The sequence below is a fragment of the Physcomitrium patens genome, chromosome 7 (assembly GCF_059467195.1).
Source record: "Physcomitrium patens ecotype Gransden chromosome 7, ASM5946719v1, whole genome shotgun sequence".
Lineage (NCBI taxonomy): Eukaryota > Viridiplantae > Streptophyta > Bryopsida > Funariales > Funariaceae > Physcomitrium > Physcomitrium patens.
The window spans coordinates 11,400,256-11,413,631 of NC_143416.1; the positions used below are offsets into that span (position 1 = coordinate 11,400,256).

The window sequence follows — 13,376 nt, forward strand, 5'->3', positions numbered from 1 at the left end:
TGATTGTGAAGTTGATCTACTTGCTTCTTTAAACCATACAATTTCTTGACATAGATTTCGAACCTCATTCATAGTCATAGAATTAATATTTCACAAGGAATGATAATCTATTCTCTTCAAAGAGAAAAGATTAGTATTGGAAAACTCAATAGTTTTTTTAAGGATGGATAATGCACAATCTTCAAAATACAACAATAGAAGTGGAATAATTCACTCACTTCTAAAATAAGATAAATATAATAAATTAGTAATCTATCAAACTATCAAGGATATACACATCAAAGAATTAAACTATCAATATATGCTTGTGACACTCAAAAAGACTAAAAAATCTTTCAAAGATAATATAGAATTAAACTAAAATGGCTATTGCCAAAGATAAGAAGACTATAAAGTCTTGAAATAAGACTAAGGACTAAAAAGGCATTGACAAGAGTGAGGAAGGCTTACATCTTGCATCTATATATACTCTCAACTAAGAGCTACATGGAGATATCATATTTGACCTTTAAAACATGTTGACTTTGTAAGACAAGTAGCTTAACTTGCAAAGCAAGTTTTTCATATATATTACACATAGTCAACTTGTTTTGTAAGCTATCAATACATGGATAACTTATTAACTAAGTTTCTATCCTATTAATCAATTGTGAACATATATAAAGTAAAAGTTGCATCTATAAAACTTTTAAGAAGCTTTCTTAGGAAATATGATCAAATAAATCTACTTTTATCTACTATTTAATCATATAGATAAATATCATAGTAAATATGTATATTTGTAACAATTGCACATGATTCCAACATCATAGTTCTTATTATAACTGAAAAAATATATTTTTTGATCCATTGTCATTTTTGGCAATTATACTTCTCATTTTGTAATTATATTATTTCTTTAGACAATGTTGAGTTATATGCTTAGCTTCTCCACAATATAAGTATAAATCTTTTTAACAACTTTAAGTCTTTTTTTACTTTGTGAGGAGTTTAATAGATATCATATCAATTTGTATTACTTTCGGCCTTGATAAATAAATTTTGAAAAACTTTGGAGTTGTTATTACTTGAATTGGTTTTCTTAAGCCAAATCTTTTTTCTTGATGCCTTTTAAATAATCAAGTGTCACATATAATGGATTAAGCAATAAATTGTTTCAAAGATTTTGCTTTTGGCATTGTCATTATAGTCCATGTTGCAAACAAGGTTTTGGAATTTAATAGCATATATGGTGGCTAATTGTGATTTTTATCATAAAAATAAGAGCTTGGTCTTTGCTATTCTTTCTTGACCACTTTCTCTGAATGTGGTCATAAACACTTTTAGAAATGAATTCAAATCATAAAGGATTTATAAATCTTTTTCCATTAAAGAAGCAAACCAAGAGAAAATACTTCCAGATAGAAGTGCACCTATGAATCCAACTTAAGTAAATTCATTAGGATATGTAGAACAAATGTAACTTTATATAGACCTTGATTTATTACAAAAATCTTTGAAATTTTGATCTTATTCCATCAAACTTCTAGGGCATACCAACCCTTGTCTCTATTATACTGGTAGAAGCAAAACATCATGAATTTGGATATGAGGTCAATTTACTTATTTTCTTCAACAGCACAACTTTTTAATATAGACTTTAAACTTCTTCTATGAGCATAAGATTAGTGTTTATGTAATTAGCACTAACAATGCTTAAAATTTCTATCCTAAGAGTGTTGATAAGATCATAAAGATCTACAATAGTTGCAAATCTATTCTCACTTTTATAAAATATAGCATCCATGATTTTTTCTTAAATTTCAAATAACTTAATTAATAGATAAGTGAAATTAAAAGAAAGTAATTTACTCTCTTTTAGAAAAAAAACCAATGTTAGATTTTATTTATTTTTTTTTTTTTTTCAAAGATAAGTAATCTACATCCTTCAAATAAATATGTATATCTGTGACACTTAGTGGCATTCTAAATACATTGGCTTATTATAAAGCTATTGGAATGTAATTGACTTTTATGTCTCCAACAATTATTTTCGCTCAAATAAAATGATGTTTGAGTTTTATATGATTTATGTATACATGAAGAACTACATTGTAAACTAACTAGATGCAATTTGGGTTGTTGCTTTGTAACAATGTGGATTGTTCGTCATTCATTTTTAGTTTTGTGGATAAGCACCTTAGATGCACGATGTTCATAGCTACTTCTGTAAAGTTTAGGTTTATAAAATTAGTATCTACATAGGAGGTTAAAGGTTTTGCATCTCCATATTTATAGAATAAAGCATAATTGAAAGTCCCCTTAATATATCAAAATATGTTTCTTAAAACTTTTATATTAGTTTCTTGTAGTCAAGTGAGATACTTACTGAAACATCCTATTGCAAATATCAAGTAAAGCCTTATATTTTTGGCTCAAGTTAAGCTGCCAGTTATGCTTTTGTGTAACTTAAGAATGATGAAAAGAGAATTCATCTCTGCTTGAAATTGAATACTTGAACTCATCAAAAGTTTGAACAGATTTTAGTTTTTCATATCATATTTCTTTAGAAGACACAATAGATAACCACATTAGTGAACAAAAACACCTTAGTCTAAGTACACTAATCCTACTCCTAGATAAAGTACAATCCTTCCAAAACAAAGACATTTCAAATTCTACTTTGAACATAAACTTCACTTTGTCAATTTCACGCTGATTGTCTCTGCTGACAAATAAGTCATCCACAAAGAGTAGAAACACTGTATAACTCTTGAGCATAAGTAAAAAATGGAGGTTTGAATTAGAGGTGCTCCCTTCTAGAATCAGATTTCTTCTGAGATAAGCATATATGTCACTATTTTAAACAAAAGGAGCTTGGTGCAGCCCGTATAGGGCATGTTTCAACCGAGCGACCTTCAATTTTGCAAATAACAGGTACATGAGCAATTGTATTATATAAAAATCATAAACTGAATAAAAAACTCAGGCTGGAAATGAACACACTCTCATCGTATTCGGCAACACTATTTGTGAGGGAGGATGAACGAGAGTCAGTCATTCTGTTGTCCTAGATTACTCCTCCACATTCGTTCCTTCTCTCCAGAGCACTGAGCCCTGTTTGGACTGGGACACTGCACGATACACTCTATGATCCTCCAAAATCATTCCTGCAGCATCAATCAAGCTGCAATCATTCCTGATACAAGCATTAGACTCTTCTCCAAAGTATCGATGCATTGCTGCAACCGGACGCGACGGCAGATGATTTTCGAGTCTTGCTGCATGAGAGTCCCTAACTCTTCCGGGGACGAGAACGCTTGCATCATCGTTAGCTCCTGAAGGCGATTTACTATCGTCCTCTGCAGTGCGTTGCGGATTTCCAAGGGTATCTCGTCTGCGAGGCGTTCGTGCATAATTTTCGAATACGCTGCAATGCGGACCTTCATTTCCCATGCCTCTCGGTACCACCCTGTCGCAGGTACTGCTTCGTTAAGAATAAGCCCTTCACGGATACGTCCAACATCTAGTTCGATATATGCTTGGTTTGAGCGCCGAGCTGTTTCCACAGCAGAATTTATCTTCGCGATAGTGTCCAAGTAGGAGGCATTCGTTGTGAAGATGACCGTTCTCTCTTTGGCCAACATTCTCTCGACGAACTCCACAGTTGTCGTTTTGGTCTCATTCAGGACTTGGATTGCAAGCTTGTGGTGCCTGTCCCTCAAGTGAGGGTAGGCTTCAAATATAAGACTTTGAACATGTAGCACAACTTCGGCGGCATATTTGAACACTCGGTCCACGAGGAATATGCACGTCTGGGTGATGCTATCGATCTGTTTCTTCACCAACTGGTGCAAGACCGTGTGAGGCAGGAAGTCGGGAAGGGCCACTCCCTGATGCTCCGAGAACATCTGCCTAATCTCGTCAGTTTGGGATGGCTGGGACAGCCGCAGCCCAGATTTGCCCAGGTCTTCAGCAAATTTCGTGAATTCCTCGTGCAATCTTGCTGTGTAATGAAGAGTACAATCGTCGGGGACCAGACTGAAGTCTCCGTCCCGAACGACCTGAGTGAGCATGTTTAGCATTTCATTTTGCAGTCGTAAGAAGACCGCGACGGCCTCATTAACGCTGTCAATGCTCCTCGGAACATTGCTCATCTCCTGACGCCGCTTCTGGAGCGCTTCGTGTATTTGATCGCGGATGCGAGGTAAGCATCCCCTCACCATGTCCGATTGTATCTTGACGAGCCTTCGCCCAAGGGTGGGAATGCCAACCATGCTTCGGTCTATGTTTCTGAGGTCCGGGTGGTCATTAAATAACTCTAACTCTCGACACCTTGCCACAGCTATGCTGTCATCGGCAGGTGTGCGGTTGCGCACGCAAACATAACCGAGACCAATGCTGACGGCATCCGAGGTCACTTTCTCGAACAATCCCTCCGGCGCTTTATCTACCTTCGTGACAACCGCCAGCGTGCGCACGCCCTTTTTGTCCACAGTCTGAGATAGCCGGATGGACTCGCAGGTGGAAAAATCAACCTCGGCTGGGAGGACGTTCAGGATTATGCTCTCCTCGGGTTTTATGTAGTGCATTATCATGTCACGAACCTGCTCGTAAATATTCTCCGGCTGCCCATGAACTGGTACACGTGTAATGCCGGGGAGATCCACCATGGTAAGGTCGGGTGCGTCCGGCTTTCGAATGTGCAGCAAAATCGGAGTGTCTCTGATGTTTTTGTTGCTGCCGGCAAGGTCATCCGTAGCGGCATTGATAGCTGCTTCGATGTCGTCCTCTGAGTTGATTCTCATTTCTTTGACACTTCCGTACTCCATTAGAATTTTGGAATCCTGTTCGGAGAGGCAAGACTGGAGTCGAAGGATGAGAGGCACCCTAGTAGCAATCCCCTGCCCTCGAGGCAGCGTGATACCTGCGAGTGACTCGAGCACGCTGCTCTTCCCGCTGCTTTGATCGCCGACAACCACGATCGTTGGTATGTTCACGTTCTCCTCCGTGATACCTTGCGTTCGGAGTTTGTCCAACACATCTAGTATGGGTCGTATTTCCGAGTGGAATGAATTACGAAGTGCCTCTGGATCGTAACTTTTGATCGGGTTCACGTTGCTCACGCTAGAGACCACCAACATGTTGTTGATCGAGTCATTCATCGTTAATTCTGACTGTTTCGACATGTTCAATGTTTTATATAAATCGGACTTGGAAGGAAACTGGATTATTGCCCATCGGATTAACAAAAGAGAACCACGGTCTGACGTTGTGAAGAACAAAGAACGTCGTTCCAATACGATCACACTACGAAATCGTGGAGGTAAGATAAAATCAGTGCACAGCACAGCAAACCTCCTTAAAAAACTTGCATTGAAGGCTACACAATGACCATCCAATTGTGAGGTGCACAGCTCACGTAAGCTGCCGTTTCTGCGGCGAGGCTTTGCAATTCCAAAACGGAACTGGCATCACAGGGCAGACAGGGCCACTTTCTGCATTTTCTTAGCCAGTTGTGTGCCAAGGCTACCAGAGCTGGAGTAATATCCAAGTCAATCTAGTTGACTACAGCTGCGACGGACACCGCACTTCCAGCCGGGAGAGGACACAAGTTGACATGCGTGAAGACATAAGACATGGCTGAGACCAATAGTTGTTTCTATCCCCTCTGATCATCAGTGGAGCATCTATTTGCTTGAGTTTCCGTGGCCCAGTACTTGTCCAGAAAATATCCACCGCGCAAATAAAAGTGGAGAAATACCCCACCATTGGGGTCGACGAACCACTGGTACTGTGCTACATGCACACAGAGATGAATCAGAATGGGCGACAATGTCTATTCTAGTCTCGGGAAGATGGTGAACCTGATGTCACAAGGCGGTTCTGCAAAGGAAAACCTCGAAATCGCAACCTCGCTGACGGTCAGTGAACTATCGTTGCAGGAGATTTGTTCGCACAAGCCCCTCGCTGCAGATTCTCCAAGGTCTATTAATCTGTTCAACTTGGAAGCAGCTTTCCTTCCAGTCAGCTATCGTCTCGGAGAGAATACGTCGCGAGAGAGAGTCCTAGATGATGAACAAGGAGGTTCAGCGCTAGTCAAATACTACTATGCAAAGGAATATCATTGGCTACGGCCTGAGTGGTGTTCCGAATTGAATTGTTTCCATCGGATGACTTGGTGTTACATGCTGCTCGCTATATGTAGTGGCTCTGAGTGTCCTACCGCAGTTGTGGATCTTATTGCCTTTTACGGTGAAGTTGGGCATTCGTAAAAGGGTGGCTAAAAACTAGAACTATTCGTTTCCATAACAGCTGGATAACACGCAGAAGAGGAAGTGCGTCATACAATTCCTCTCGAATGTACTTCCTCTTCACAAAGGGATGTCTCGAGTTTTTTCTGTTGACTCAATTCGCGCATACCCATCGCACTAACTAATTTTAGTTCTGTACCCATCGTACTAACTAACCAACTAACTAACTAACGCCCTGCTGATTGTGCGGTGTCCGTCGAAGCTGTAGTCAACTAGATTAACTTGGATATTACTCCAGCTCTGGTAGCCTTGGAACACAACTGGCTAAGAAAATGCAGAAAGTGGCCCTGTCTCCCCTTTGATGCAAGTTCCTTTTTGGAATTGCAAAGCCTGGCGGTAGATACGGCAGTGTACTGAATCCACATTGTTGCAAAGCGACAACCAAAACTGCATCAAGTTAGTTCACAATCTAGTTCTTCATGTACACATAAATCATATAAAACTCAAACATCACTTTATTTGAGAGAAAATAATTGTTGGAGACATAAAAGTCAATTACATCCCAATAGCTTTATAATAAGCCAATGTATTTAGAATGCCACTAAGTGTCACAGATATACATATTTATTTGAAGGATGTAGATTACTTATCTTTGAAAAAAAAAAATAAATAAATAAAATCTAACATTGGTTTTTTTTCTAAAAGAGAGTAAATTACTTTCTTTTAATTTCACTTATCTATTAATTAAGTTATTTGAAATTTAAGAAAAAATCATGGATGCTATATTTTATAAAAGTGAGAATAGATTTGCAACTATTGTAGATCTTTATGATCTTATCAACACTCTTAGGATAGAAATTTTAAGCATTGTTAGTGCTAATTACATAAACACTAATCTTATGCTCATAGAAGAAGTTTAAAGTCTATATTAAAAAGTTGTGCTGTTGAAGAAAACAAGTAAATCGACCTCATATCCAAATTCATGATGTTTTGCTTCTACCAGTATAATAGAGACAAGGGTTGGTATGCCCTAGAAGTTTGATGGAATAAGATCAAAATTTCAAAGATTTTTGTAATAAATCAAGGTCTATCTAAAGTTACATTTCTTCTACATATCCTAATGAATTTACTTAAGTTGGATTCATAGGTGCACTTCTATCTGGAAGTATTTTCTCTTGGTTTGCTTCTTTAATGGAAAAAGATTTATAAATCCTTTATGATTTGAATTCATTTCTAAAAGTGTTTATGACCACATTCAGAGAAAGTGGTCAAGAAAGAATAGCAAAGACCAAGCTCTTATTTTTATGATAAAAATCACAATTAGCCACCATATATGCTACTAAATTCCAAAACCTTGTTTGCAACATGGACTAAAATGACAATACCAAAAGCAAAATCTTTGAAACAATTTATTGCTCAATCCATTATATGTGACACTTGATTATTTAAAAGGCATCAAGAACAAAGATTTGGCTTAAGAAAACCAATTCAAGTAATAACAATTTCAAAGTTTTTCAAAATTTATTTATCAAGGCCGAAAGTAATACAAATTGATATGATATCTGTTAAACTCCTCACAAAGTAAAAAAAGACTTAAAGTTGTTAAAAAGATTTATACTTATATTGTGGAGAAGCTAAGCATATAACTCAACATTATCTAAAGAAGCAGTATAATTACAAAATGAGAAGTATAATTGCCAAAAATGACAATGGATCAAAAAATATGTTTTTTCAGTTATAGTAAAAACTATGATGTTGGAATCATGTGCAATTATTACAAATATATATATTTACTATGATATTTATCTATATGATTAAATAATAGATAAAAGTAGATTTATTTCATCATATTTCCTAAGAAAGCTTCTTAAAAGTTTTATAGATACAACTTTTACTTTATATATGTTCATAATTGATTAGTAGGATAGAGACTTAGTTAATAAGTTAACCATGTATTAATAGCTTATAGAACAAGTTAACTATGTACCATAGATATGATAAACTTGCGACAGAAGATTTAGCAAATTGTTTGTCAGAGCTACATACAACAATGAAGATACAATTAAAAGAAGCTCAAGAACTAGAAAAGACCAATGCTGATGTCTATCGCAAGGAACAACCACAATATAATATGGGTGACAAGGTATGGTTACTTAATCATAATATCAAGACTACTCGTCTTTATAATAAATTAGATTATTGTAGGCTGGGACCTTTTTATATTTGTAAACAAAATAATTTTGTTGCCTTTCGATTACATCTATCGGAGTCTATGAAGATCCACCTTCTATTTCACGTGTCTCTTCTGGAGCCATATAAGACAGTGAATATCTTGGGAAGAAGACAAATACCACCTCTTCCTATAGAAGTGGATAATAACCAAGAATTTGAGGTAGAAGAAGTCTTAGACTCAAGGTGGCACCGGAATAGGTTAGAATATCTTGTTCATTGGCATGAATATGATATTAATGAATGCACAAGGGAGCCATCAAAGAATCTTACAAATACTGCAAAGAAAGTTGAAGTTTTTCATCAATGATATCCATCAAAACTAAGATGAAGAATAGCAAACCTTTATTATAAAAGAAATAAGATCAAAAGAAAATAACATTCTACCTTCTATCTTTCATAGTAGCTTCTATGTATTTGTGATGAGATGGAGCACCAACAACTAGTAGATTCAACTCAAGAGCTTTTATTTGTGGACTTACCAAATGAGACATTGCGATTGTCACAACCTACAAGACGACGGAATCAAGATGAAGATCCTCAAGAATGACATATCCTTCCTCGAATAGATGGCGAGATACAACGTGTTTGGTATCACGACCTCGGAAGAGACTCCAGATGTTTAGTGATTTTATAAGAGGTAGGAACAACTTCTGACAGTGTTCTAAATGTTTTATTTGAAGGAAGTTATGAAGGCCTCAACAATGACCAAATAACAAGGTGGTCTTCTCGCCCTGATATAGAACACTATAGATGGTTGAGAGGACCTATCAACCATCTTTGAAGAGAGCAAAGATCGGAGTATGTGGCAAATATAATTTGCCACATCTTGGACTTTTTCAATATATGAAGACCGCTCCACATGGAATTCATTCCTAAAAGGGAGGATAATGTCATGGACATATATATTTACCTCAATAGTTACTTATATGATTAAGTAGAAGTAGATAAATATAGAATAATTTCATAAAGTCTTCTAGAAAAGCTTCTTAGAAGCTTCATAGATGCGGTTTTGAAGTTAGATGTGTTTGTAGGTTAGATACTTGGCCAAAAAGCTAACTATGTATTAGTAGCTTGTAGAATAAGTTATCTCCATGTAGTAGCTTATAGAACAAGCCAACTACGTGATGCATACATAGATAACTTGTCTTGCAAGATATGTGGCTAGCAAAGTCAACACATGTTGAAGGTCCTATAAGACATTGTCATGTAGCTCTTAGTTAGATAGTATATATGGAAGCAAGAGTGAAGCCTTCTTCACTCTTGTCAACGTATTCCTAGTCCTTACTCTTATTCCAAGACTTTCTAGACTTCTTGTCTTTAGCAATGGCCATTCTAGTTCAATAATATATCATTTTTGAATGACTTTCTAGTTCTCTTCAGTGATAGAAGAGTGTATTGAGGATTTTCTTTCTTTGAAATTCATGTCCTTGACACGACAACGTGTAAATCAAGTTTTAGAGCAATATTTGAGGTGTACCATCAATTATCAATAAAATTATTGGATAACTCTTTTGCAATTGATAGACTTTACTTATAATAATATAATACATACTTTTATCCAATAAATATTTTTTTTTATTAATTATAGATATCATCTATAACTTGATGTTCTTGACTTTTTAAAAGTTGATAAATTATAGCAAAAGATTTAAAAAATCATTTATTTAGACTATATACAACAATAAAGGTACAACTAAAAGACACTCAAGTACAACAAAAAAAAAAATGCAAATGCTTATCACAAGGAATAATCTCATTTTTATATTCGTAATAAGATATGCTTACTTAATTATAATATTAAAACTATTTGATCTTATAATAAGTTGAATTCTTGTAGACTTGCATCATTTCTTCTTTAAGCACAAATCAATTCATTCGCTTATCAATTACATCTATTGGAGTCTATGCAAATCCATCCTATATTTAATGTATCTCATTTAAAGCTATATAAGACAATGAATATCCTTGAAAGAAGACATATACCACCGCCTCTTATAGAACTAGATAATAATTAAGAATTTCAAATGGAATAAGTGTTAGACTCAAGGTGTCCCGGACATAATCATGTAAGCTACTAATTACATATATAAATAGGTAGAAGTAAGTTAAAGTAAGTAAAAGTAAGTAAATTCTATAGTATTTAATATGGAAGCTTCCTAGAAGCTTCATAGACGCTGCTTTGACTTCATAGGTATCTTTAATTGACTTTTTGGATTAGAAACGTGGTCAACAAGTTGGCCATGTGCCACACATGTTGTTAGCTTGAAGATCAAGCTAACTATGTGGCCAACACGTAGAAGAACTTGCCTTGTAAGTCAAGGCATGTGTCCTACAAAGTCAACACATATTGAAGGTCCTAAAGAACGTCGCCACATAGCTCCTAGTTAGATAGTATATATAGAGACAAGAATGAAGGCTTCTTCACTCTTGTCAACTTCTTTCTTGCTTCTAGTCTAGTTTCAAGGATCTCTAATTTTCTTATCTTTTGGCAATAGCCATTTCAGTTTCTCTTTCAATATATATCCTTGTTTATATATATTTTATTACCTCTCTTTGACTGAAGGTTCACTTGACTGAATTGCTTTTTCATTGAGTTCTTGTCCCTGACAGATTGACAAGAGTACACCTACAATATCAGAGCTTTGTCTAATCTTGATTAAGAGTGGATTACCCCTTTTTTTTGATAAGATATAAGCATATTAGAAGTTACGGATTACCCTCTTCTAAACTGATATTGTCCTTATTATTTTCTTTGTTCTCAAGTCCTCTCTTCTATTTGTCTTGAGCAATATTAGACATCTTCTCTCTTCTAAGTGTTATTATGGCAGAATTTGTTGAAATGAAGAGTGCAATATGCCATTCTAAATCTCCGGCAGGAGCTCTAATTCTATTTGTGAAGAAAAAAGATGGATCATTGCGGATGTGTGTTGATTATCAAGGACTCAACAAGATTACCATCAAGAACAAGTATCCACTACCTTTAATATCTGGACTTCTTGATCAGCTGAATCAAGCTAAGATCTATACAAAAATAGATCTTTGGGGAGCATACAATCTAGTATGCATCAAAGAAGGAGATGAATGGAAGACTACATTTCGAACTAGATATGGACATTTTGAATATAACATCATACCTTTTGGACTTACAAATGCACCAGCAACTTTTCAACATCTAATGAATGATGTTTTTCGAGAGTTTTTGGACGATTTTGTGGTCTCTTATCTAGACGACATCTTGATCTATTCTAAGAATCCAGAAGAACATGAACTTCATGTTCATCATGTGTTACAAAAATTAAGAGATGCAGGACTCTATGCCAAGATAAAAAAGTATGTATTCTACACTACTCAAGTCGATTTCTTAGGTTACATCATTTCAAATGATGGACTTATGATGGATCCTAAGAAAGTTCAAACTATTATAGACTGGAAGATCCCAAAAATGGTAAGAGATGTCCAATATTTTTTGGGATTTGCCAACTACTATCGGATCTTCATCAAAGACTTCTCTTGAGTTGCAGCTCCACTTACACGTTTCACTTGTAAAGACAAACTCCAATGGAATCAAGAAGCGAAAGTTGCTTTTGAATCTTTGAAGACAGCATTTGTTTCTACATCAATCTTGTATCGTGTTGATTTTTCCAAAGCATTCTTTATGGAAACATATGCATCGGACTTTGCTCTGGGTGCGGTTTTATTACAAATGAGAACAGATGACAAACTTCATCCAGTGGCCTTTCATTCAAGAAAATTCTCAGCAGCAGAAATCAATTATGAGATCCACGACAAAGAACTTCTTACAATTGTGGATTCTTTTCAAGAATAGCGTCATTATCTAGAAGGCGCTTCCAGTCCAGTCACCATGTATATGGATCACAAGAACCTCGAATATTTTATATCAACACGCGTATGAAATCGTCGCCAAGCTTGTTGGAGCATGTCTTTATCAAGATTCGAGTTCATCATCACTTATCGGCTAAGAAAACAACAAGATTTGTCTGATGCCTTGTCTAGACGTTCTTATCTTGCACCAAAAGAAGGAGATGCAGCTTTTGAGCAACAAAGAACGGTTGTCTTGAAGCCACAGCAATTTCATCTTCGAGCAATAAAATCAACATTGACTGTTGATTTAACTTTTCTTAAGCAAGTCTAGTTAAGTATGTCTTCAGACCCTCTTGTTCATGATATCAAGAATAATTCTTCTAAATCTCATGATCCTTCTAAATTTGAATTCAAGAACAACCTACTATATTTTGAAGGACACCTATATGTTCCAGAAAGAGAAGCACGTTTACGTGTTCTTCAAGCTCGTCACGACTTTCCAGCAGCAAGACATTTTGGATATAATAAGACTTTGGAGCTGATATCTAGGGATTTTTGGTGGCCTCAAATGTGGAAGGCAGTTAAAGATTTTGTATAATCATGTGATGTTTGTTCAAGATTGAAAACTCCTCGTCATCGACCTTTTGGACTTCTTCACCCATTACCCATTCTAGAACAACCATGGTCTTCTGTTTTTATGGACTTCATCACGGATCTTCTAATCTTAGGTTCTTATGATTCTATATTTGTGATAGTAGATCGTTTTACCAAGATGGCACATTTTGTACCATGTACAAAATCTATCATAGGTGAAGAAACAGCTAAGCTCTTTCTTAACAATATCTACCGCTATCATAGATTACCCAAGGATATTATATCAGATAGGGGAACTCAATTTGTATCAAGATTTTGGCGGACTCTTTTCAAGTTTCTTAAAGTGGATATAAAACTATCTTCGACATTCCATCCTCAAACTGATGGACAAATGGAGCGTGTTAATCAAGTTTTGGAGCAATATTTAAGATGTACCATTAATTACCAAGAAGATGATTGGACAACTCTTTTGCCAATGGCAGAGTTTGCTTATAA

General features: G+C 35.8%; 1 protein-coding gene across 1 annotated transcript; it reads right to left on the reverse strand.

The window, feature by feature from the left end:
- Window positions 1-2,839: 2,839 nt before the first annotated feature.
- On the reverse strand, window positions 2,840-6,207 carry LOC112284535 (dynamin-related protein 4C). The gene is made up of 2 exons (XM_024524412.3): window positions 5,847-6,207; window positions 2,840-5,289 (listed from the first exon to the last, which is right to left on the reverse strand). The coding sequence occupies exon 2, from the start codon at window positions 5,166-5,168 to the stop codon at window positions 3,162-3,164; it is 2,007 nt and encodes a 668-aa protein (XP_024380180.1). The 5' UTR covers window positions 5,169-5,289; window positions 5,847-6,207; the 3' UTR covers window positions 2,840-3,161.
- Between the last annotated feature and the right edge of the window lie 7,169 nt (window positions 6,208-13,376).